This window comes from Eubalaena glacialis, chromosome 1 (genome assembly GCF_028564815.1).
Source record: "Eubalaena glacialis isolate mEubGla1 chromosome 1, mEubGla1.1.hap2.+ XY, whole genome shotgun sequence".
Classification (NCBI taxonomy): domain Eukaryota; kingdom Metazoa; phylum Chordata; class Mammalia; order Artiodactyla; family Balaenidae; genus Eubalaena; species Eubalaena glacialis.
Window position 1 is genome coordinate 185,188,760 of NC_083716.1, and position 26,664 is coordinate 185,215,423.

General features: G+C 39.8%; 1 protein-coding gene across 9 annotated transcripts in view; it reads left to right on the forward strand.

Annotated features, from left to right (window-relative positions):
- Window positions 1-26,664, forward strand: part of OSBPL6 (oxysterol binding protein like 6) — a 210,344-nt gene that overhangs the window by 104,414 nt on the left and 79,266 nt on the right. For 7 of the 9 annotated variants that reach the window (XM_061202527.1, XM_061202561.1, XM_061202547.1 and 4 more), the window contains exons 2-3: window positions 11,485-11,732; window positions 15,184-15,441. In XM_061202527.1, the coding sequence (XP_061058510.1) occupies window positions 15,340-15,441 (102 nt within the window). In that variant the 5' untranslated portion in view covers window positions 11,485-11,732; window positions 15,184-15,339. Of the gene's footprint in view, window positions 1-11,484; window positions 11,733-15,183; window positions 15,442-26,664 lie in introns of those variants that run through there. The other 2 variants (XM_061202541.1, XM_061202519.1) reach the window with 2 other exon arrangements.

The window sequence follows — 26,664 nt, forward strand, 5'->3', positions numbered from 1 at the left end:
TAGAATATTCTGACTTTGACTTATTAGCTTTAGTTGTTTATTATGGATTGCAACAATTATCTCATAATTTAGTGTCTTCTGTTCCTTGGCTATATACTTTTTATAACCTTATTTCTATATTTATGATAACTGTTTTCTTACATATTTAAAAATGAAAATATAAGTAAATAAATAAAGTAAAATAGTTAAGTTGGTAAATCCAAGAGTAATTATAGTTACTTTCCCTATATTTATCTTTACTAATTTTATAAGTTTATAAATGTTAATGCATTTGTTTTTATTCTTTCATATTTAGTAATGGAAATGATTAAGACCATGAATTTTCCTTTTATTATAGCTTTAGCTATGTTCTACATTTCTAAATGTGTAATATTTTCATTACAATATTTTGAATGTTCTTCAATTGACTTTATCTTTAGTTTTTCACCTTTGAGTTAATTGGAGAATCCACTCCACCATTCAGAGAGAAAGAGAGGGGAGAAAGGGAGAGGGACAGGATCAAGTGCTTTTGGTTTCTACTTTTGTCTATTTTCAAATATTCTACGATATCAGTTTTATTTTTTCTTCAACCCAAGACATATTTAGGAAAGTGTATTTTTCAAAAATTTTCTAGAATTAACCCCTACTCGCTTCTTCTTTTTCATTAATATTTAATTTATTGAATTGCTTCAGAGAATGTGATCTAAATTTAGCAATTTCAGTAGGATCTATCTTGTTTTGATTTGCTTTTTACTAATTTTACCTGATGAACCCTTTTTTAAATTTGCCAGATAAAGATATTTATTTTTATTGATAAAGATTTCATTTTCCAAGTTGAAGTCTTCCTTATGTTCAGGAATATTTTTTAATGTTATTTCTTTTCTTTTTGCTTATTGTTTTCAGGGTCATTAGTATCTGTAGATCCAAGCTGCATTATCCGTTAACTTTTCCCTGCCCTTCTTTCTGTTTGCAAGCTGATTTCCTCAGCTTTATCTTTCTAATCTATTTTTTTTTAATTAGTTTTTTTTGTTTGTTTTTTGTTTTGGCCACACTGCGAGGCACGTGGGATCTTAGTTCCCTGACCAGGGATCGAACCCAGGCCCCCACAGTGAAAGCGCTGAGTCCTAACCACTGGACCGCCAAGGAATTTCCTCTCATTTATTTATTGACTGGATTTTTTTTCTGCAGAATCTTTCTGTCCTTCGTTAATATTTTAATTACTGCATTTAAATTATGGTGTCATTATATGTTTCCTTAATTTCCTACCTTTGCCACTTCCCATTGCATCTGAGCCTGTCTTATCTCTTATTCAGAGACTCCATTTTTCTAAAACGATGTTGTGAAAGTGTAAAGCAGTTGTGCTCTAAAGCTACCTCTCTTTTTTGCTAGAATTAACATTCCAAATAAACCCTCTTGCACATAATAATTTTCTCTATCTGGGGAATAATTTTTCATAGTGTTTTATACACATACTTTTTTTTTTATACTTTGTGTAAAAGCTGCTCTTTGTCAAAAGGTTATTTGTGCCAAGTATCCTTGGCTCCCTTCATGTTTACTTAGTTAGCATTCAAATCCTCTTAAAATTCACCTTGAAGGGCTGGGTGATATAGAACATAGGTTTGTCTTAGTCATTTACTTAGTGTAAAGAGCCTTAGGAGTTGTGGGGAGGGATTAGAGTCTTGATTGGTCACAATCAGAGAACTTGTCTCTGTATACATTTTCCTCCTTAGTTTTGCAAACAACTCCACCAGAGGCCAGCTTGGGGATTGGAGGCTGTATTTTTTTTTTTTTTTTTTTTTTTAAACATCTTTATTGAAGTATAATTGCTTTACAATGGTGTGCTAGCTTCTGCTTTACAACAAAGTGAATCAGTTACACATATACATATGTTGCCATATCTCTTCCCTCTTGCATTTCCCTCCCTCCCACCCTCCCTATCCCACCCCTCTAGGTGGTCACAAAGCACCGAGCTGATCTCCCTGTGCTATGCGGCTGCTTCCCACTAGTTATCTATTTTACATTTGGTAGTGTATATATGTCCATGACACTCTCTCATCCTGTCACATCTCACCCCTCCCCCTCCCCATATCCTCAAGTCCATTCTCTAGTAGGTCTGTGTCTTTATTCCCATCTTGCCACTAGGTTCTTCATGACCTCTTTTTTTTTTTTTTTTTTTTCCCTTAGATTCCATATATATGTGTTAGCATACTGTATTTGTTTTTCTCTTTCTGACTTACTTCACTCTGTATGACAGACTCTAACTCCATCCACCTCATTACAAACACCTCCATTTCATTTCTTTTTATGGCTGAGTAATATTCCATTGTATATATGTGCCACATCTTCTTTATCCATTCATCCGATGATGGACACCTAGGTTGCTTCCATGTCCTGGCTATTGTAAACAGAGCTGCAATGAATATTTTGGTACATGACTCTTTCTGAATTATGGTTTTCTCAGGGTATATGCCCAGTAGTGGGATTGCTGGGTCATATGGTAGTTCTATTTTTAGTTTTTTAAGGAACCTCCATACTGTTCTCCATAGTGGCTGTATCAATTTACATTCCCACCAACAGTGCAAGAGTGTTCCCTTTTCTCCACACCCTCTCCAGCATTTATTGTTTCTAGATTTTTTGATGATGGCCATTCTGACCGGTGTGAGATGATACCTCATTGTAGTTTTGATTTGCATTTCTCTAATGATTAATGATGTTGAGCATTCTTTCATGTGTCTGTTGGCAATCTGTATCTCTTCTTTGGAGAAATGTCTATTTAGGTCTTCTGCCCATTTTTGGATTGGGTTGTTTGTTTTTTTGTTATTGAGCTGCATGAGCTGCTTGTAAATCTTGGAGATTAATCCTTTGTCAGTTGCTTCATTTGCAAATATTTTCTCCCATTCTGAGGGTTGTCTTTTGGTCTTGTTTATGGTTTCCTTTGCTGTGCAAAAGCTTTTAAGTTTCATTAGGTCCCATTTGTTTATTTGTGTTTTTATTTCCATTTCTCTAGGACCTGGGTCAAAAAGGATCTTGCTGTGACTTATGTCATACAGTGTTCTGCCTATGTTTTCCTCTAAGAGTTTGATAGTGTCTGGCCTTACACTTAGGTCTTTAATCCATTTTGAGTTTATTTTTGTGTATGGTGTTAGGGAGTGTTCTAATTTCATACTTTTACATGTACCTGTCCAATTTTCCCAGCACCACTTATTGAAGAGGCTGTCTTTTCTCCACTGTATATGCTTGCCTCCTTTATCAAAGATAAGGTGACCATATGTGCGTGGGCTTATCTCTGGGCTTTCTGTCCTGTTCCATTGATCTATATTTCTGTTTTTGTGCCAGTACCAAACTGTCTTGATTACTGTAGCTTTGTAATATAGTCTGAAGTCAGGGAGCCTGATTCCTCCAGCTCCATTTTTCGTTCTCAAGATTGCTTTGGCTATTCGGGGTCTTTTGTGTTTCCATACAAATTGTGAAATTCTTTGTTCTAGTTCTGTGAAAAATGCCAGTGGTAGTTTGATAGGGATTGCATTGAATCTGTAGATTGCTTTGGGTAGCAGAGTCATTTTCACAATGTTGATTCTTCCAATCCAAGAACATGGTATATCTCTCCATCTATTTGTATCATCTTTAATTTCTTTCATCAGTGTCCTATAATTTTCTGCATACAGGTCTTTTGTCTCCTTAGGTAGGTTTATTCCTAGGTATTTTATTCTTTTTGTTGCAATGGTAAACGGGAGTGTTTTCTTAATTTCACTTTCAGATTTTTCATCATTAGTATACAGGAATGCAAGAGATTTCTGTGCATTAATTTTGTATCCTGCTACTTTACCAAATTCATTGATTAGCTCTAGTAGTTTTCTGGTAGCATCTTTTGGATTCTCTATGTATAGTATCATGTCATCTGCAAACAGTGACAGCTTTACTTCTTCTTTTCCGATTTGGATTCCTTTTATTTCTTTTTCGTCTCTGATTGCTGTGGCTAACACTTCCAAAACTATGTTGAATAATAGTGGTGAGAGTGGGCAACCTTGTCTTGTTCCTGATCTTAGTGGAAATGGTTTCAGTTTTTCACCATTGAGGACAATGTTGGCTGTGGGTTTGTCATATACGGCCTTTATTATGTTGAGGAAAGTTCCCTCTATGCCTACTTTCTGCAGGACTTTTATCATAAATGGGTGTTGAATTTTGTCGAAAGCTTTCTCTGCATCTGTTGAGATGATCATATGGTTTTTCTCCTTCAATTTGTTAATATGATGTATCACGTTGATTGATTTGCGTATATTGAAGAATCCTTGCATTCCTGGAATAAACCCCACTTGATCATGGTGTATGATCCTTTTAATGTGCTGTTGGATTCTGTTTGCTAGTATTTTGTTGAGGATTTTTGCATCTATGTTCATCAGTGATATTGGCCTGTAGTTTTCTTTCTTTGTGACATCTTTGCCTGGTTTTGGTATCAGGGTGATGGTGGCCTCGTAGAATGAGTTGGGGAGTGTTCCTCCCTCTGCAATATTTTGGAAGAGTTTGAGAAGGATAGGTGTTAGCTCTTCTCTAAATGTTTGATAGAATTCGCCTGTGAAGCCATCTGGTCCTGGGCTTTTGTGTGTTGGAAGATTTTTAATCACAGTTTCAATTTCAGTGCTTGTGATTGGTCTGTTCATATTTTCTATTTCTTCCTGGTTCAGTCTCGGCAGGTTGTGCATTTCTAAGAATCTGTCCATTTCTTCCAGGTTGTCCATTTTATTAGCATAGAGTTGCTTGTAGTAATCTCTTATGATCGTTTGTATTTCTGCAGTGTCAGTGGTTACTTCTCCTTTTTCATTTCTAATTCTATTAATTTGAGTCTTCTCCTTTTTTCTCTTGATGAGTCTGGCTAATGGTTTATCAATTTTGTTTATCTTCTCAAAGAACCAGCTTTTAGTTTCATTGATTTTTGCTATTGTTTCCTTCATTTCTTTTTCATTTATTTCTGATCTGATCTTTATGATTTCTTTCCTTCTGCTAGCTTTGGGGTTTTTTTGTTCTTCTTTCTCTAATTGCTTTAGGTGCAAGGTTAGGTTGTTTATTCGAGATGTTTCCTGTTTCTTGATGTAGGCTTGTATTGCTATAAACTTCCCTCTTAGAACTGCTTTTGCTGCATCCCATAGGTTTTGGATCGTCGTGTCTCCATTGTCATTTGTTTCTAGGTATTTTTTGATTTCCCCTTTGATTTCTTCAGTGATCACTTCGTTATTAAGTAGTGTATTGTGTAGCCTCCATGTGTTTGTATTTTTTACAGATCTTTTCCTGTAATTGATATCTAGTCTCATAGCGTTGTGGTCGGAAAAGATACTTGATACGATTTCAATTTTTTAAAATTTACCAAGGCTTGATTTGTGACCCAAGATATGATCTATCCTGGAGAATGTTCCATGAGCACTTGAGAAAAATGTGTATTCTGTTGTTTTTGGGTGGAATGTCCTATAAATATCAATTAAGTCCATCTTGTTTAATGTATCATTTAAAGCTTGTGTTTCCTTATTTATTTTCATTTTGGATGATCTGTCCATTGGTGAAAGTGGGGTGTTAAAGTCCCCTACTATGATTGTGTTACTGTCGATTTCCCCTTTTATGGCTGTTAGTATTTGCCTTATGTATTGAGGTGCTCCTATGTTGGGTGCATAAATATTTACAATTGTTATACCTTCCTCTTGGATCGATCCCTTGATCATTATATAGTGTCCGTCTTTGTCTCTTGTAATTGTCTTTATTTTAAAGTCTATTTTGTCTGATATGAGAATTGCTACTCCAGCTTTCTTTTGATTTCCATTTGCATGGAATATCTTTTTCCATCCCCTCACTTTCAGTCTGTATGTGTCTCTAGGTCTGAAGTGGGTCTCTTGTAGACAGCATATATATGGGTCTTGTTTTTGTATCCATTCAGCCAGTCTGTGTCTTTTGGTGGGAGCATTTAATCCATTTACATTTAAGGTAATTATCGATATGTATGTTCCTATTCCCATTTTCTTAAATGTTTTGGGTTTGTTATTGTAGGTGTTTTCCTTCTCTTGTGTTTCTTGCCTAGAGAAGTTCCTTTAGCATTTGTTGTAAAGCTGGTTTGGTGGTGCTGAACTCTCTCAGCTTTTGCTTGTCTGTAAAGGTTTTAATTTCTCCATCAAATCTGAATGAGATCCTTGCTGGGTAGAGTAATCTTGGTTGTAGGTTTTTCTCCTTCATCACTTTAAGTATATCCTGCCACTCCCTTCTGGCTTGCAGCGTTTCTGCTGAAAGATCAGCTGTTAACCTTATGGGGATGCCCTTGTGTGTTATCTGTTGTTTTTCCCTTGCTGCTTTTAATATGTTTTCTTTATATTTAATTTTTGATAGTTTGATTAATATGTGTCTTGGTGTGTTTCTCCTTGGATTTATCCTGTATGGGACTCTCTGTGCTTCCAGGACTTGATTAACTATTTCCTTTCCCATATTAGGGAAGTTTTCAACTATAATCTCTTCAAATATTTTCTCAGTCCCTTTCTTTTTCTCTTCTTCTTCTGGGACCCGTATAATTCGAATGTTGGTGCGTTTAATGTTGTCCCAGAGGTCTCTGAGACTGTCCTCAGTTCTTTTCATTCTTTTTTCTTTATTCTGGTCTGCAGTAGTTATTTCCACCATTTTATCTTCCAGGTCACTTATCCGTTCTTCTGCTATTGATCCCATCTAGAGTATTTTTAATTTCATTTATTGTGCTTGTCATCGTTTCTTGGTTCCTCTTTAGTTCTTCTACGTCCTTGTTAAATGTTTCTTGCATTTTGTCTATTCTATTTCCAAGACTTTGGATCATCCTTACTATCATTATTCTGAATTCTTTTTCAGGTAGACTACCTATTTCCTCTTCATTTGTTAGGTCTGGTGTGTTTTGACCCTGCTCCTTCATCTGCTGTGTGTTTTTCTGTCTTCTCATTTTGCTTATCTTACTGTGTTTGGGGTCTCCTTTTCACAGGCTGCAGGTTCGTAGTTCCCGTTGTTTTTGGTATCTGTCCCCAGTGGCTAAGGTTGGTTCAGTGGGTTGTGTAGGTTTCCTGGTGGAGGGAACTAGTGCCTGTGTTCTGGTGGATGAGGCTGGATGTTGTCTTTCTGGTGGGTTCGTCCACGTCTGGTGGTGTGTTTTGGGGTGTCTGTGGCCTTATTATGATTTTAGGCAGCCTCTCTGTTAATGGATGGGGCTGTGTTCCTCTCTTGCTAGTTGTTTGGCATAGGGTGTCCAGCACTGTAGCTTGCTGGTCGTTGAGTGAAGCTGGGTCTTGATGTTGAGATGGAGATCTGTGAGAGATTTTCGCCGTTTGGTATTATGTGGAGCTGGGAGGTCTCTTGTGGACCAGTGTCCTGAAGTTGGCTCTCCCACCTCAGAGACACAGCCCTGATGCCTGGCTGGAGCACCAAGAGCCTTTCATCCACACGGCTCAGAATAAAAGGGAGAAAAAATGGAAAGAAAGAAAAAAAGAGGATAAAATAAAATAAAATAAAGCAATTATAATAAAAAATAAGAAAAAAATTATTAAGAGTAAATTTATTAAGAAAAAAAAATTTTTTTTAATTTTTAAAAATAGATTTATTAATTTTTATACTAAAAATAAGAAAAAATTTATTTAGAAAAAATTTATTAAGAAAAAAAATTTTTTAATTTTTTAAAATAAAAAACATGAAAAAACTTATTAAAATTTTTTTTAAAAATAGAAAATAAGGAAAAAATTATTAAGAAAACATTTATTAGGGAAAAAAAAATTTTTAAGCCAAAAAAAAAAAAAAAACGGACGGACCTAACCCTAGGACTAACGGTGAGAGCAAAGCTATACATACAAAATCTCACCCAGAAGCATACACATCTACACTCACAAAAAAAAGGAAAAGGGGAAAAGTTAATATATCCTGCTCCCAAAGTCCATCTCCTAAATTTGGGATGATTCGTTGTCTATTCAGGTATTCAACAGATGCAGGCACATCAAGTTGTTTGTGGAGCTTTAATCCGCTGCTTCTGAGGCTGCTGGGAGAGATTTCCCTTTCTCTTCTTTGTTCGTACAGCTCCCGGGGTTCAGCTTTGGATTTGGACCCGCCTCTGCATGTAGGTCGCCTGAGGGCGTCTGTTCCCCGCCCAGACAGAACGGGGTTAAAGGAGCAGCTGATTCGGGGGCTCTGGCTCAGTCAGGCCGGGGGGAGGGAGCGGTACGGAGGAGGCGGGGCGAGCCTGCGGCGGCAGAAGCCGGCGTGACGTTGCAGCAGCCTGAGGCGCGCCGTGCGCTCTCCCGGGGAAGTTGTCCCCGGATCACGGGAGCCTGGCCGTGGCGGGCTGCACAGGCTCCCGGGAGGGGCGGTGTGGAGAATGACCTGTGCTCGCCCACAGGCTGTTTGGTGGCGGCAGCAGCAGCCTTAGCGTCCCATGCCCGTCTCTGGGGTCCGCGCTGATAGCCGCGGCTCGCGCCCGTCTCTGGAGTTCGTTTAAGTGGCGCTCTGAATCCCCTCTCCTTGCACGCCGCGAAACAAAGAGGCAAGAAAAAGTCTCCTGCCTCTTCGGCAGCTGCAGACTTTTTCTCGTGCACCCTCCCGGCTAGTTGTGGTGCGCTAGACCCTTCAGGCTGTGTTCATGCAGCTAACCCCAGTCCTCTCCCTGGGATCCGACCGAAGCCCGCGCCTCAGCTCCCAGCCCCCGCCCGCCCCGGCGGGTGAGCAGACAAGCCTCTCGGGCTGGTGAGTGCTGCTCGGCGCCGAGCCTCTGTGCGGGAATCTCTCCGTTTTTCCCTCTGCGTCCCTGTTGCTGTGGGATCCGCGCTGATAGCCGCGGCTCGCGCCCGTCTGTGGAGCTCGTTTAGGCGGCGCTCTGAATCCCCTCTCCTTGCGCGCCGCGAAACAAAGAGGCAAGAAAAATTCTCTTGCCTCTTTGGCAGCTGCAGTCTTTTTCCCGGGCTCCCTCCCGGCTAGCACCGAAGCCCGAGCCGCAGCTCCCAGGCCCCGCCCGCCCCGGCGGCTGAGCAGACAAGCCTCTCGGGCTGGTGAGTGCTGGTCGGCACCGCTCCTCTGTGCGGGAATCTCCGCTTTGCCCTCCGCACCACTGTGGCTGCGCTCTCCTCCGTGGCTCCGAAGCTTCCCCCCTCTGCTACCCGCAGTCTCTGCCCACGAAGGGGCTTCCTAGTGTGTGGAAACCTTTCCTCCTTCACAGCTCCCTCCCACTGGTGCAGGTCCCGTCCCTATTCTTTTGTCTCTGTTATTTCTTTTTTCTTTTGCCCTACCCAAGTACGTGGGGATTTTCTTGCCTTTTGGGAGGTCTGACGTCTTCTGCCAGCGTTCAGTGGGTGTTCTGTAGGAGCAGTTCCACGTGTAGATGTATTTCTCATGTATCTGTGGGGAGGAAGGTGATCTCCGCGTCTTACTCTTCCGCCATCTTGCCCCTCCTCTGGAGGCTGTATTTTGAGGGTGCATTGGGACATGTCCATGATGCTTGTCCAAAGGCAAGATTGAGGAAAGCAGCAAAGGGCAATCAAGGTACCTGTGGACTTACCATGCCAGGAGAGCTGTGCCTCCATGGCCTCTGAAAGCTATTAATCTGTGGCCACCCTTTTCCCTGTGCCTCTTGCCACCTGTCTTTCCAGTTTTGAGGAAACTGGTGGAGCTTCCCAGACTTTCTTCCTATAACACCACTTCACTGTCTTGAGAAGGGGAGTCATATGTTGGTTTCTTACATCCTGGTTTGGTCCTGAATGAAGTGATTCCTTAGACTTTATGGCATGTGGTGGCCACTGTTCCCTAGAGCAAGTACTAATGGTCTTTTTTTTTTTTTTTTTTTTAATCCTTTTAGTCACTGCTGTTTAGTCATTTTCTAGGAATATCCGTATCAGATCTTACACTGCCATCTTTCCTGGCAGTCTCAAGCTTACCTTCTTGAAATCAGTCCTTAATTTTCTTTTTCTCATCTGTGGCTTAATGACTTTAGATATAAAAAAGATTTCCTACCCTTTCTATTGAAGGAAAAACAACTTTACTATATAATGACATTGAAATGACTATAATATATAATGACAATAGGCATTTGTTGTTCTGGTGATGATCTTGATAGAAAACCAGTTTATTCCACCTAGCAGTACAAGGACATTTGCGTTGATAAGGTCAGTTGATAGGAATGTCCTGCTCCAGGTGACTGGTGTCTAGGATTATCTAATGTGGCTTCTCCTAATTCTCTGTAAATAAGTGATGCAAATACTGGAAAAGGCAAACTATTACTAACCCGAACACTAACGTAAAACAGAATCTAATGTCGAAACTGTGGAGGACTAGACCCCAATTCTATGATATCTCAAATTGAGGAAAGTCTAGCCAGGTCCTGATTATGACAAACCTCAGCTGCACTTGAGGAGAAGGAGACTGCTTGAAAAGGGCAAAAAAAGGCTTTGCTTTTCTTAGTCTGTCCTCGTACTTAGAGGTCTCAGTTGGCCCCAAACAGAAAAAGTCATATCACCTCCTCGCTATTGCTCTAGAATCCTAAGCGTGATTCTGCAAAACTCCAGATTAAATCACCAAATTGAGATGAAGGCTGAGAGGAGAAATTTTTGATTTTTTTGGGGGGGCAGGGGGAAGGGAGGCTTATATTGCAAGTGAAGACTCGAAAGATACCATTTTACTCTTCACTTTGTCACTTACAGACTCCAGGTTCCAGCATGATTTAGAGAGATTTAAAGGAGAACATTAATAGAACTTTAAAGGGGGAATTGTATCTTCCAAATTAATGGGAAATATAAAAGTCAGTTAAAACCATGTAAAAATCAGTATTATAAGGAAAGGCAGATTATATAGGAAAAGCCATCACCCATTAAAGGAAACAAAGAAGAACCAAAAAATAGAAAGTGTAAAATGGTATGGCAGGGGTAAGGCCAAATATTAGTGAAACAGTAAATGGAAATGGGGAAAACTTTACTAAAATCAGATTTTTTTAAAGCAACCCAACATGATCATTACTAGAGGAACACATAATACAAAAGAATAGAAATAGAAAGTTTAAATGTGAAAGCATGGACAAATTTCATTAATTACAATAGAAAGGAAGCAGATGATATCAAATAAAGCAAAACAGTGAAATAAACAAAGCAGGTCATTTTATAATAATCAAAAGTGAATAATCATCATGAATTCTTCTGTGATAAATCTCATTGTTTCAGAATAAACTGAATACAATCTAAATGTCCCACTAGAAGAATGGTCAAATGTATTGTGTTACATCTGTGTGGTGGCCTTATACATAGTGATTAAGAATGGTGATACTAAAGTTTTTTTGTTCACAAGGAAGGCTGTTACCAATGTATTGTTGATTGAAGAAAGCATATTGCAGAGAGTATGGACATTATTCTTCTACTTTGGTTAAAGTATAACCAAAATGTTAACCAGGATTATTTCTAGATGATGAAACTAGACTCAATTTAAATATTTTCATCTGTACTTTTAATCTTTTCCTGTGGTAAATGTAGTACATCATATTATTGTGCCCAGGTAATCACCTTCCTCTGGGAGGATTATACTTTCATGCCTCATGGACTTCAATTTGCCCATGTGACTTGCTTTGGCCAATAAAACGTGAGTGTAAGTGGCATGTGCCGCCTACAAGCAAAAGCTCTAAGAACTGTCGAGTGGTCCTGCCATGGCTCTTTTCTTCCTTCACATGGGGGTTTCTCCTTTGGCCTGGAATGAAGAGGATATAGAGCAGGGCAGCAGCCGACCTCCAAAGGACGTGTAAATGGGTAAGAAATAAACCTTTCTTGTAAGCCCTTGAGATTCTGGAGTTGTGTGTTACCACATCACAACTTAGCCCAGGCTAAGTAGTCCCCAGTTTCAAATGTTTTTCTGAACACACACAATGTATGATGCCTGTAAACAACAAGTTGTAGAAGTCTTCCCTGCCACTTTTTGCTTTAGTTAGGTCCCTAGGTCATAAATCTGAATTTTATGTCACTCAGTGTAAATGCAAATGTTACAGTACTTAGAAACAATTGTGGTGATCCCACTGATGTGAAGGAGGAATGAAACAGGGAAATTAGATGTTAGGCTCTCATATTGCTGTTTTCAGCCACAATACTTTTCTCATTGAGTAGAGGAATTATGTTGGTGCCGACATTAAAATCTATGGTCTAAAATAGGTTTAGAATTTTGTTTTGGCGATTTCTGAAGATGTGCTTTGACAGAGATGAAATAAGACTTTTTAAAAATGTCACAGCAATTCTTACATTCTAGGAATAATGAATAAATAGTTGCAACCTACTAACAGAGTTTAGACTTACTTTTGTAATGCATTTTGAACTAGAGCAGTGATCAGACACTTGATTTATAATCAGATTGGAATGATCTTTAAAGGTCATTTCATTCAACCTTATATTAGGTACCTGAAACTCTTTTTGTTAAAAGAGATTTCTAAAAATAATAGAAACAAAAACAGTAACCTCAAAAACAATTCTTGGAATGAATTAAATTCTCTCACTCACCTTTTCCACATTCCTGATATTATTCAAGATACTCATAATTATAATTCAACCAAAATGCTGCCCTTTCTTCAAAGACAGATTACCCTGAAAATATCATTTTAAATTAAAACCAAGGTGTTAGCATTGATGTTAATGAGGAAAGTGCAGTTGGATGCTGTTAGCGAAAAGAAAAACTACATCAGAAGAAATGTTGGCCCTTGGTGTAGCTTGGATTAAATTTACTTCCAAATGGATGAGATTTTGATGAGTTTGGTTGTCTCAGCCTCATCCCTTGGGGCGCTTGAGCACATCACAGAACTTCCATACTTTTAGCTCAAGTATCAGCATCTACTTTTAAAGCGTCTTGGACCAGAAAGCAAAGTACTTCACATCAAGAATTTGAGCAGTGTTCTTGCTTTCTGTTTGCTGGCACCAGAGCTTGGCTTGAGAAACTTTACTTACGCTTATTAGACTGCCTTCGTAAAACAGAAGGATTAGCTGACCACCTAGCCAGTGTTAGCTTATTACTGCCTCTTGCCAGTACTAAACAAAACCTGATCTCAAGCCAAAGAAAGAGCTCCACAGCTCTTTACATTTCTATTAGCCTAAACACTAGTTTTGTTTCGAGAGAAAGTCTTCGAATTTGGGAGTAAGTAGCTTTTATTTTTCCTGTGGTGACAGTGATGTCAAGATCTTATGAAAGGAGCACAAGTTCTATTCACTAGAAAGTCCCAAGTTTTTCCAATTTATAGTCATTTGCCTTTTAATTATTGGGATTGTTCTTTCGAATATTCTCTATAACCTATTAACCATTAAAATCCTGATTTTATTCAGGGTCACATACTCCGTTAACATAATGTTGCAGATTTAAAAAATATAACTATAGGCCTGTATAAAATTTAATTTGCTTGTACTTGCAGCGTTTATATGATCTATACATAAGTCATTCGATACATTTGTACTGTTAACATAATCTATTAAACATTTGCCTCCAGCCTAAATTCCTCGGAGCTCCAGACCTACCTTTCCATGTGTTTGTCCCCACTTGAATGCCTCCTTTGTACCTTAAAGTTAACACGTCTGAAACCATACTCATGACCTGCTGTCAATCGTGGATTTCCTTTGGCCAGCCCTCGCTAGGAATACCAGAAACCTGGGAACCATCCTCAACACCGCTTTTCCTCCTCCATATCCACTCACAACTGACAGGACTAGGTGCTGAGTTTCCTGCCACCTCTCTAGTGCACTATCCCTTGTTTCCTGATCAGGCCTCCCTCATCTTCTTTACTTCCCCAGTTTGGTTCTCCTCATGGCTGCCAAAGTGATCTTTTAAACACACAAATCTGGTTTATACCTCACCTCTTTATGGCCTCCTATGCTCACGATAAAAATCAAAATGCTGAGCATGTACTACAAGGCCCTGCAGGAATTGACCTGTGCCTTTCTTTGACCATCATGGCACTGTCTCTGTGTGCTCTGATCATATTGGCCAGCATGAATTCCTTGATTGCACCCAGCTGGACAACCAGACACCTGGTTAACTCTTTCGTATCCTTCAAATCTCAGCTCAAACCCACTTGCACAGGGATACCTCTGACCTCCAGACCTAGTGAGTTGCCCTCGCCATGTGTCCTCCTAATACTCCATGCATCTTCATCCTTTTTTGATTTTTTTCATTGACTGTCTCTCCCTCTGGACTGAAAAGTTTAGGTCTCACTTTTCTTTGGCCTAAAGATTGATTTCTCTTCATCACCAGCAGCTTTCTTTTCTAATTTGTGCTAAAGTACTTACCCAAGGGTTCTATGCTTCCTTCAAGGTATTATGATTAAGATTGGGCCTGGAACTTAGCCTTCCACCTTCTTAGAAGAGGACAAGTTCACTTTACTTGTCAATGTTTTGGGACACAGATTGTTTGTTGTGTAAGCTTTTCATCTTACACTATCATGCTTACCTTTAAAAAAATTTTTTTTCTAGCAAACTGTGTTGCCAATTTAACAATGCTTCTCTTGGGGACAAGTTTTTAGCCCTATTAGTTACAATGCAGACTTTCCTTATATGAATCCAAATGAAAAATGAAATGGTTCTCGGCTGTGGATAAGTAAAGCAACTCCATCATTACCCCAGTCCCAGGACATGCCTGTCAGTCTGTAGATACTTGTGAGCCTGCTGGTTGCTGTGAGTCATATGTAGGTGTGCTGTGGTCGTGAAGTACAGATAACAGTACATATGTGTATTCCCTGATCCTTCCCAAATGCTGGATCATATGATGCATAAAGTACATCAACTCTTTTGCCTTTTGTCACTGACTGCTTTGTGTCAGATTTAACCATCACATGCATGACATGACTGAACTAAACTGATGACAAACATGGATGGAGCTCTTATTATAATCCATTGAGCAGGGGAAATTAAATTTCAAGGGAAGAAACTGATATACTTTGGCATGAGGGTCCAGAACATAGCATTGTAATCTGCTGTAAAACAACAACAATACAAGGGAAGAATATCACTTTAATGTGTGGTTTCTTCCTGTTTTCCATGTTGACAAACTTTTGTTACATACTAATGCTTTTATCCTCTACCTTAAATTCTAGAAGAAGAAGTAGTATTTTGTAATGTGTCAGAGTTCTTCCTCTCACCTTTTAGTACTGTTGCCTAGATAAAATGATTTTTAATTTAATGATTTTTAAATCATTCACATGAGGTTTTTTTTGTTTGTTCATTTTGCTTTTAGGTGTTTTGGACACCCTCAATATTTGCCTCATCTTTTCTAGTCAAACCTGATTCATGAAATGGACTAAAGCTGAAAAATCATCTGCTTCTTTGTCTGTGAATTTGAGACACGATTGGGATGGTCTTCAGTGCGTACAACTAGACTCAAACTGCAGCTATGAGTTCAGATGAGAAGGGCATATCCCCTGCTCATAAAACATCCACCCCCACCCATAGAAGTGCCTCCTCTTCGGCATCCTCTCAAAGGGACAGTAGGCAGGTAAGATAACAGTGTAAAGTGCATTTTGTTATTTTATGCAACTATAGTACCATTAGGATATGATGGGATTGCTAATTAAGTCTGAAATTTTTGCTGTGAAGATTTTTATTCCACAGGAAAACTCACTGTTTTCTGTAGATCTACCTGATGATGTCGTGAAGATCCTACTCTTGCTTTTCTGTGATTTAGAATCCTTTTTCAGAGTACAAACTACAGGAAGGGTAGCTAAGTGAAGCCCTGCAGTGTTCTCCTCACATCTGTACCTGGAGGCAAGAGGCAGCTTCTGGAACATGAATGTTCTGTTCTTCCTTCTTCATTCATGGAGGTGGAAAGGGATCTGAACAGTCTTTTTCCTCCAAGTCTCTCACTGGTCGGCCAAGCCCTAACCTCTGTTTGGAGTTTCATGGAATCTGGTAACAGTCAGATTCAGGAATCAGGTTACAAATAAAATTGTAGAATCAGGGAATTAAGGGAATTAAAATCAATAGAGAAAATAAATTATTGGTGCTTAATTATCCCATTGAGCTCATTCTGTAAATTATTTTTGTTTACACAGTTACTTTATTACTACTTCAGTGCCTATTCTACAGGCAAGGTTGTATGGGGATTAGGCATATGAATTCTCTTCATTGTCAAAACAGGTGATTGTTTTGCCCAGCACTTGTCTGAATATTATCATTTGCCATTATAATATTGAGAAGAATTTCTTGTGTAACTGGAAATGCACAATAAGCAGAGGTTAAATTTTTATGAAAACTTTCCTTTTGGGGGACATTCAATTAGTGAACATTCTTGAAGAGTTTTTTCCCCCCATTTTATTTTATTTTATTTATTTATTTTTTAACATCTTTATTGGAGTATAATTGCTTTACAATGGTGTGTTAGTTTCTGCTGTACAACAAAGTGAGTCAGTTATATATGTACATATATCCCCACATCCCCTCCCTCTTGCATCTCCCTCCCACCCTCCCTATCCTACCCCTTTAGGTGGTCACAAAGCACCGAGCTGATCTCCCTGTGCTATGCAGCTGCTTCCCACTAGCTATCTACTTTACATTTGGTAGTGTATATATGTCCATGTTACTCTCTCACTTCATCCCAGCTTACCCTTCCCCCTCCCCATTTCCTCAACTCCATTCTCGACATCTGCGTTTTTATTCCTGTCCTGCCCCTAAGTTCGTCAGAACCATTTTTTTTTTTTTTTGGATTCCATATATGTGTTAGCATGCGGTATTTGTTTCTATCTTTCTGACTTACTTCACTCTGTATGACAGACTCTAGGTCCATCCACCTCACTACAAATAACTCAATTTCGTTTCTTTTTGTAGCTGAGTAATATTCCATTGTATATATGTGCCACATCTTCTTTATCCATTCATCTGTCGATGGACACTTAGGTTGCTTCCATGTCCTGGCTATTGTAAATAGTGCTGCAATGAACATTGTGGTACATGTCTCTTTTTGAATTATGGTTATCTCAGGGTATATGCCCAGTAGTGGGATTGCTGGGTCATGTGGTAGTTCTATTTTTAGTTTTTTAAGGAACCTCTATACTGTTCTCCATAGTGGCTGTATCAATTTACATTCCCACCAACAGTGCAAGAGGGTTCCCTTTTCTCCACACCCTCTCCAGCATTTATTGTTTGTAGATTTTTTTTTGTTTGTTTATAATTGATCTACAGGCTGGCAAGACACCCAGCAGAATACCAAGGTATTTGTGGCTTTTCTTTTTTATTTATTTATTTATTTATTTATTTATTTATTTTTGGCTGTGTTGGGTCTTCGTTTCTGTGCGAGGGCTTTCTCTAGTTGCGGCGAGCGGGGGCCATTCTTCATCGCGGTGCACGGGCCTCTCACTATCATGGCCTCTCTTGTTGCGGAGCACAGGCTGCAGACGCGCAGGCTCAGTAATTGTGGCTCACGGGCCCAGTTGCTCCGCGGCATGTGGGATCTTCCCAGACCAGGGCTCGAACCCGTGTCCCCTGCATTGGCAGGCGGATTCTTAACCACTGCGCCACCAGGGAAGCCCTGTATATTTTTTGATGATAGCCATTCTGACCGGTGTGAGGTGATACCTTATTGTACTTTTGATTTGCATTTCTCTAATGATTAGTAATTTTGAGAATCCTTTCATGTGTTTGCTGGCAATCTGTATATCTTCTTTGGAGAAATGTCTGTTTAGGTCTTCTGCCCATTTTTGGATTCGGTTGTTTGTTTTTTTGATATTGAGCTGCATGAGCTGCTTTTATATTTTACAGGTTAATCCTTTGTCAGTTGCTTCGTTTGCAAATATTTACTCCCATTCTAAGGGCTGTCTTTTGTCTTGTTTATGGTTTCCTTTGCTGTGCTAAGCTTTTAAGTTTCATTAGGTCCCATTTGTTTATTTTTGGTTTTATTTCCATTTCTCTAGGAGGTGGGTCAAAAAGGATCTTGCTGTGATTTATGTCATAGAGTGTTCTGCCTATGTTTTCCTCTAAGAGTTTTATAGTACCTGGCCTTACATTTAGGTCTTTAATCCATTTTGAGTTTATTTGTGTGTATGGTGTTAGGGAGTGTTCTAATTTCATTCTTTTCGATGTAGCTGTCCAATTTTCACAGCACCACTTATTGAAGAGGCTGTCTTTTCTCCATTGTATATTCTTGCCTCCTTTATCAAACATAAAGTGACCATATGTGCATGGGCTTATCTCTGGGCTTTCTCTCCTGTTCCATTGATCTATATTTCTGTTTTTGTGCCCATACCATACTGTCTTGATTACTGTAGCTTTGTAGTATAGTTGGAAGTCAGGAAGCCTGATTCCTCCAGCTCTGTCTTTCTTTCTCAAGATTGCTTTGGCTATTCGGGGTCTTTTGTGTTTCCATACAAATTGTGAAGTTTTTTGTTCTAATTCTGTGAAAAATGCCATTGGTAGTTTCACAGGGATTGCATTGAATCTGTTGATTGCTTTGGATAGTATAGTCATTTTCACAATGTTGATTCTTCCAATCCAAGAACATGGTATATCTGTCCATCAGTTTGTATCATCTTTAATTTCTTTCATCAGTATCTTATAGCTTTCTGCATACAGGTCTTTTGTCTCCTTAGGCAGGTTTATTCCTAGGTATTTTATTCTTTTTGTTGCAGTGGTAAATGGGAGTGTTTCCTTAATTTCTCTTTCAGATTTTTTACCATTAGTGTATAGGAATGCAAGAGATTTCTGTGCATTAAAGTTGTATCCTGCTACTTTAGCAGATTCATTGAATAGCTCTAGTAGTTTTCTGCTGGTATCTTTAGGATTCTCTATGTATAGTATCATGTCTTCTGCAAACAGTGACAGTATTACTTCTTCTTTTCCAATTTGTATTCCTTTTATTTCTTTTTCTTCTCTGATTGCTGTGGGTAAAACTTCCAAAACTATGTTGAATAATAGTGGTGAGAGTGGGCAACCTTGTCTTGTTCCTGATCTTAGAGGAAATGGTTTCAGTTTTTCACCATTGAGAACGATGTTGGCTGTGAGTTTGTCATATAGGGCTTTTATTCTGTTGACTTAGGTTCCCTCTGTGCCTACTTTCTGGAGAGTTTTTATCATAAATGGGTGTTGAATTTTGTCAAAAGCTTTTTCTGCGTCTATTGAGATTATCATATGGTTTTTATCCTTCAGTTTGTTAATATGGTGTATCACATTGATTGATTTGTGTATCCTTGCATTCCTGGGATAAACCCCACTTGATCATGGTGTATGATCCTTTTAATGTGCTGTTGGATTCTGTTTGCTAGTATTTTGTTGAGGAGTTTTGCATCTATGTTCATCAGTGATAGTGACCTGTAGTTTTCTTTTTTTGTGACATCTTTGTCTGGTTTTGGTATCAGCGTGATGGTGGCCTTGTAGAATGAGTTTGGGAGTGTTCCTCCCTCTGCTAGATTTTAGAAGAGTTTGAGAAGGATAGGTGTCAGCTCTTCTCTAAATGTTTGATAGAATTCGCCTGTGAAGCTATCTGGTCCTGGGCTTTTGTTTGTTGGAAGATTTTTAATCACAGTTTCAATTTCAGTGCTTGTGATTGGTCTGGTTATATTTTCTGTTTCTTCCTGGTTCAATGTCAGAAGGTTGTGCTTTTCTAAGAATTTGTCCATTTCTTTCAGGTTGTCCATTTTATTGCCATATAGTTGCTTGTTGTAATCTCTCATGATCCTTTGTTTTTCTGCAGTGTCAGTTGTAACTTCTCCTTTTTCATTTCTAATTTTATTGATTTGAGTCCTCTCCCTCGTTTTCTTGGTGAGTCTGGCTAATGGTTTATCAATTTTGTTTATCTTCTCAAAGAACCAGCTTTTAGTTTTATTGATCTTTGCTATTGTTTCCTTCATTTCTTTTTCATTTATTTCTGATCTGATCTTTATGATTTCTTTCCTTCTGCTAACTCTGGGGTTTTTTTCTTCTTCTTTCTCTAATTGCTTTAGGTGTAAGGTTAGGTTGTTTATTTGAGATGTTTCTTGTTTCTTGGGGTAGGATTTTATTGCTATAAACTTCCCTCTTAGAACTGCTTTTGCTGCAGCCCGTAGGTTTTGGGCCGTTGTGTTTTCATTGTCATTTGTGTGTAGGTATTTTTTGATTTCCTCTTGGATTTCTTCAGTGATTTCTTGGTTATTTAGTAGCGTATTGTTTAGCCTCCGTGTTTTTGTATTTTTTACAGTGTTTTTCCTGTAATTGATATCTAGTCTCATAGCATGTGGTCGGAAAAGATGCTTGATACGATTTCAATTTTCTTAAATTTACCAAGGCTTGATTTGTGGCCCAGGATATGATCTATCCTGGAGAATGTTCCATAAGCACTTGAGAAGAAAGTGTTTTCTGTTGTTTTTGGATGGAATGTCCTATAAATATCAATTAAGTCCATCTTGTTTAATGTGTCATTTAAAGCTTGTGTTTCCTTATTTTCATTTTGGATGATCTGTCCATTGGTGAAAGTGGGGTGTTAAAGTCCCCTACTATTACTGTGTTACTGTCGATTTCCCCTTTTATGGCTGTAGCATTTGCCTTATGTATTGAGGTGCTACTATGTTGGGTGCATAAGTATTTACAATTGTTATATCTGCTTCTTGGATTGGTCCTTTGATCATTATGTAGTGTCCTTCTTTGTCTCTTGTAATAGTCTTTATTTTAAAGTCTATTTTGTCTGATATGAGAATTGCTACTCCAGTTTTCTTTTGATTTCCATTTGCATGAAATATCTTTTTCCATCCCCTCACTTTCAGTCTGTGTATGTCCCTAGGTCTGAATTGGGTCTCTTGTAGACAGCTTATGTCTGGGTCTTGTTTTTGTATCCATTCAGCCAGTCTGTGTCTTTTGGTTGGAGCATTTAATCCATTTACATTTAAGGTAATTATCGATGTGTATGTTCCTGTTACCATTTTCTTAATTGTTTTGGGTTTGTTTTTGGAGGTCTTTTCCTTCTCTTGAGTTTCCTGCCTAGAGAAGTTCCTTTAGCATTTGTTGTAAAGCTGGTTTGGTGGTGCTGAATTCTCTTAGCTTTTGATTATCTGTAAAGGTTTTCATTTCTCTTTCGAATCTGAATGAGATCCTTGCTGGGTAGAGTAATCTTGGTTGTAGGTTTTTCCCTTTCATCACTTTCAGTATGTCCTGCCACTCCCTTCTGGCTTTCAGAGTTGCTGCTGAAAGATCAGCTGTTAACCTTATGGGGATTCCCTTGTATGTTATTTGTTGCTTTTCCTTTGCTGCTTTTAATATTTTGTCTTTGTATTTAACTTTTGATAGTTTGATTTATATGTGTCTTGGCATGTTTCTCTTTGGATTTATCCTGTATGGGAGTCTCTGTGCTTCCTGGACTTGATTGACTATTTCCTTTCCCATATTAGGGAAGTTTTCAACTATAATCTCTTCAAATATTTTCTCAGTCCCTTTCTTTTTCTCTTCTTCTTCTGGGACCCCTATAATTCGAATGTTTGTACATTTAATGTTGTCCCAGAGTTCTCTGAGACTGTCCCAATTCTTTTCATTCGTTTTTCTTTATTCTGCTCTGCGGTAGTTATTTCCACCCTTTCATCTTCCATGTCACTTATCCATTCTTCTGCCTCAGTTATTCTGCTATTGATTCCTTCTAGAGAATTTTTAATTTCATTTATTGTGTTGTTCATCATTGTTTGTTTGCTCTTTAGTTCTTCTAGGTCCCTGTTAAACGTTCCTTGTATTTTCTCCATTCTATTTCCAAGGTTTTGGATCATCTTTACTATCATTACTGTGAATTCTTTTTCATGTAGACTGCCTATTTCCTCTTCATTTGTTTGGTCTGGTGGGTTTTTACCTTGCTCCTTCATCTGCTGCATATTTCTCTTTCTTCTCATTTTGTTTAACTTACTGTGTTTGGGGTCTCCTTTTCTCAGGCTACAGGCTCGTAGTTTCCATTGTTTTTGGTGTCTGCCCCCAGTGGGTGAGGTTGGTTCAGTGACTTGTGGAGCCTTCCTAGTGGAGGGGACTGGTGCCTGTGTTCTGGTGGGTGGGGCTGGATCTTATCTTGTCTTTATGGTGTGCAGGGCCACGTCCGGTGGTGTGTTTTGGGGTGTCTGTGAACTTAGTATGATTTTAGGCAGCCTCTCTGCTAATGGGTGGGGTTGTTTTCCTGTCTTGCTAGTTGTTTGGCATGGGGCGTCCATTACTGGAGCTTGCTGGCCACTGGGTGGAGCTGGGTCTTAGCGCTGAGATGGAGATCTGTGGGAGAGCTCTCGCCAATTGACATTACGTGGGACCGGGAGGTCTCCGGTGGTCCAATGTTCTGAACTCAGCTTTCCCACCTCAGAGGCTCAGGCTTGACACCAGACCGGAGCATCAAGACCCTGTCAGCCACACAGCTCAGAAGAAAAGGGAGAAAAAAAAGAAAGAAAAATAAATAAAAAGTAAAATTATTAAAATAAAAAAATTGAAAAATAATTAAAAAAAAGAAGAGAGCAACCAAACCAATAAACAAATCTACTAATGATAACAAGTGCTAAAAGCTATACTAAGCTTATACTAAGATAAACGTAAAAGTCAGAAAAAAATCAGTCACAGATAGCAAACCCCAAGTCTACAATTGCTCCCAAAGTCCACTGCCTCAATTTTGGGATGATTTGTTCTCTGTTCAGATATTCCACAAATGTAGGGTACATCAAGTTGACTGTGGAGATTTAATCTGCTGCTCCTGAGGCTGCTGGGAGAGATTTCCCTTTCTCTGCTTTGTTTGCATAGCTCCTGGGGTTCAGCTTTGGATTTGGTCCCACCTCTGTGTGTAGGTCGCCTGAGGGCATCTTTTCCCCGCTCAGACAGGACGGGGTTAAAGGAGCAGTTGATTAGGGCCTCTGGCTCACTCAGGCCGGTGGAAGGGAGGGGTATGGAATGCGGGGCGAGCCTGCAGCGGCAGAGGCCAGCATGATGTTGCAACAGCCTGAGGAACGCCATGTGTTCTCCCGGGGAAGTTGTCCCTGGATCACAGGACCCTGGCAGTGGCGGGCTGCACAGGCTTCTGGGAGGGGAGGTGTGGATAGTGACCTGTGCTTGCACACAGGCTTCTTGGTGGCTATAGCAGCAGCGTTAGTGTTTCATGCCCGTCTCTGGTGTCCGAGCTGATAGCTGTAGCTTGCGCCCATCTCTGGAGCTCGTTTAGGCGGCACTCTGCCTTCTGTGGGCAAACAGGGAAGGAATCCCCTCTCCTCGTGCACCCCGACACAATGGCCTCTTGTCTCTTAGGCAGGTCCAGACTTTTTCCCGGACTCCCTCCCGGCTAGCTGTGGCGCACTAACCCCTTCAGGCTGTGTTCACGCAGCCAACCCCAGTCCTCTCCCTGGGATCTGACCTCCGAAGCCCGAGCCTCAGCTCCCAACCGCCGCCCGCCCCGGCGGGTGAGCAGACAAGCCTCTCAGGCTGGTGAGTGGTGATCCTCTGTGCGGGAATCTCTCTGCTTTGCCCTCCGCACCCGTTACTGCGCTCTCCTCCGTGGCTCCGAAGCTTTCCCCCCACCTACCCCTGGTCTCCACCAGTGAAGGGAATTCCTAGCGTGCAGAAACTTTTCCTCCTTCACAGCCCCCTCCCAGAGGTGCAGGTCCCATCCCTATTCTTTTGTCTCTGTTTTTTCTTTTTTCTTTTGCCCTACCCAGGTACGTGGGGAGTTTCTTGCCTTTTGGGAGGTCTGAGGTCTTCTGCCAGCGTTCAGTAGGTGTTCTGTAGGAGTTGTTCCACATGTAGATGTATTTCTGATGTATTTGTGGGGAGGAAGGTGATCTCCACATCTTACTCCTCCGCCATCTTGAAGGTCCCACTTTCTTTCCCCCCATTTTATATGTTGAAAGTATATTGCCTAGTTTCTAGAAGTACACACATCAGTTATCTGATATTCCATAGTACAGACTTGGGTCTTGAGACAGCCAGTTCCACGTGAAAATTCATTCTTTTAGATGGTGGGAATGCATTTCTGGGGGTGTTCCTTAAGGAACCCTCAGTCTACAAACCCTGTCAGAACTCCCTCTCCTATTTCTAGCAAGAGATTGCAGGGGAATCTGTAAGAATCAGGGTTTCCTTGTGTGTATATCTTTCACAGATACTAAAGCAGATATTTCTATCCTCGGGAGTTTTTGACATTGGTGTTTTTGTTATAGAATTCAAAGAAGACATCTACCTTCTGTTCATTAGAAGCAGTTGCACCATTAACTAAATCTGTGATTACACACAGCTATAATGTTTATTGCATTACATTTTTAGAGTTTAAAAAAAGTAAGAGTACCATGAATGAAAACACATTTATGTTAAATTCCTACTGCATGCTGAGATGCTTTCTAAGTTTGCAGTTCTACTCCACCCTTCACTTGCCTCTCTGTCCTTTCTCGTTATGACTTTTTCATTTTTCCCTCGCCCTGGGCATTTAAATTGAGAGACATTTTAAGCAGCATGGCCTTTCTGGCTGCTGAGGGAAGGAAGGGATGGACCCCGTTCACCCTGGAGAATTATGGCAAACGGAAAAGACTGCTGACTGCTGCAGAAACATCTGTCATGCATTGTTGAGCTGCCGTTGCACCTGAGCTCTGGGGTGACTTTGCTAAACAACAGGGAGGAACTGAGACCCTGGTCTGCCAGAGGACGTGTAAAGGTGGAATGTGTGACTCCTGGCTGGCTTGTGGATGGAAAGTTTTATGATGGGAATAAAGGAGCACGTCCGCAAATTGATAATGAATTCTGGAAAAGTAAGAGACACTGTTCAAATGGTTATTATTCTTTAAGGAGAGAGTTTACTTTCATTCTTGTTTATCTCAGCAGGTGGAAACTCTCCCAGATACTTTCTCCTCTGGTTCCTTCCTGCCTCCTCTTTTGTGTCTGTTAATCTCCCTCAAGGGAGAGAAGAATAAAGAACAATTACAGTTCTTTTCTCTCCCTGTCTCATCACTTCTTAAAATCCAGTATTAACTTACGGTAATCAGAAATTCTGAGTGATCTTGGGATATAATATGATGTAGTGTATTTTAATGCATCTATTTTTGTGTGATGGCTGTTTTCATAGTGAAGGGACATAGAGAAAGTGATGAAGTAGTCTTCATTGAATGTTACAGTTCTCCTGATTTGACTGATATCTGTGTAGATAGTGCCAAATTGCAAAGTCCATCCCTATTTCTCTCCTAAGTTGATCATATTGGTAAAGGATCTAGCACACAGCACGTACCATACAGTGGTACCTTACTGCACCTTTCTTGCCTGTCCTTCCCAAGTTCTAGTCCTAGATCACTAATTACTTGATTGGGCATCTCTCCTTAGTTGTATTGTTGTCACCTTAAATCAGTATGTATAAACCAGTTTGCTACCAGGGTAATCATTCTCTCATGGACCCAGGGTCAAAGCCGTTCCTTTCTTCTTTGCCTCTACCACATTCAATAGGTTAACAAGTCCTATTGATTATTTCCTCCTTCAAAATATCATAATTTCTTTCTAGTCCCACTGTCGGCTCCCCAGCCCAGACTCTCATCACCTCAACCTGGGATCCTGCAGAGTGCTCTTGCCTCACTGGCTCCTTATGGCCTCCTGAGATCCAGTTTCCTGAATCTGGCAGATTCATGCTCAAAATCCTTCAAAGACTTTCAGTTACCTACATGATTAAGGCCAGATTTCTTTACTTAGTATCCAGAGACCACCATGATCGGATCCAGCCTCAGTGTCCCATTTTCCTCCCAACCTGTACAGTGTTGTCTGCTTATGGTTCCCAAAACTGCCTTATCTCCATCTCTGCCCTTGTCTTTCCTGCACGGAATTCCCACCACCCTCCTCTCAACCTGATACCTCCCTATGCTTCAAAGACCAGCTCATGTGACACTCTCACTGGCCGCTCAAACCCACGTTGAACTTTCCCTTCTCTGAACTTTATAGAACTTCTTGACAATATTTGACATTCATTATCTTTTTATGTACTGATTTCCTCAGCTGTTTTGTGAGCTCTTTTAAACAGACTACGCACTCTAATTCTTCAGAGACAAGCCTTGCACCTCAAATATTTTAATGTATCCTAGAGGATATTTTTAAAGACCTGCAACAATATTAGTCTTGTCTTTTTATTACAGATTTTACATTCCAGATTTATTTGTCCTCTCCCTTCTTCCTTCCTCATAGATAAGTAAAACAAAGAACATCTGTCAAGTGCATAGTAGTAATTGGCAGCCCTTCCTGTCACTAAATTATGTAGCCCAACAGGTGAAGGAGGGAGAGGAGATGGGAAATGAAGTGATTCTGTGCCCCTGTGATTTCACTAAGTGTTTTTTCACCAAGGAGAGGGTCAAGGCCCCACTTAGTATTTAACAAGTTGGAAGACTTTAGTAATTGCTCCATTTACACTTTATTCAAGTCTGGTATTAGATGTTAGAACATCTAACAAAATTGGCTCTGTGTGTGTGTGTGTGTGTGTGTGTGTGTGTGTGTGTGTGTGTGTGAGATCAACTATGACTCTTAAACTGCAAGGTATATACTCCCTACAATTTTCAAAGAGGAAATAGGTTGATTAGACATCTAGGGCTTTTGCATAAACCAGCATTTCCCAAAGTATGTGCCAAGGAACGCTTGTCCCTTGAGATGCTGCATGAAAAGAGGGTCTACTGTCAAGTAAATTGGAGAAATGCTGAACACAATCTTTTTTTGCAATTTTTTAAATTAATAAATTAAGGACACTGATAAATCCTGCAGTCAGAACTTGATTTAACTGAGCACTTCTTGAATTTGATAGATC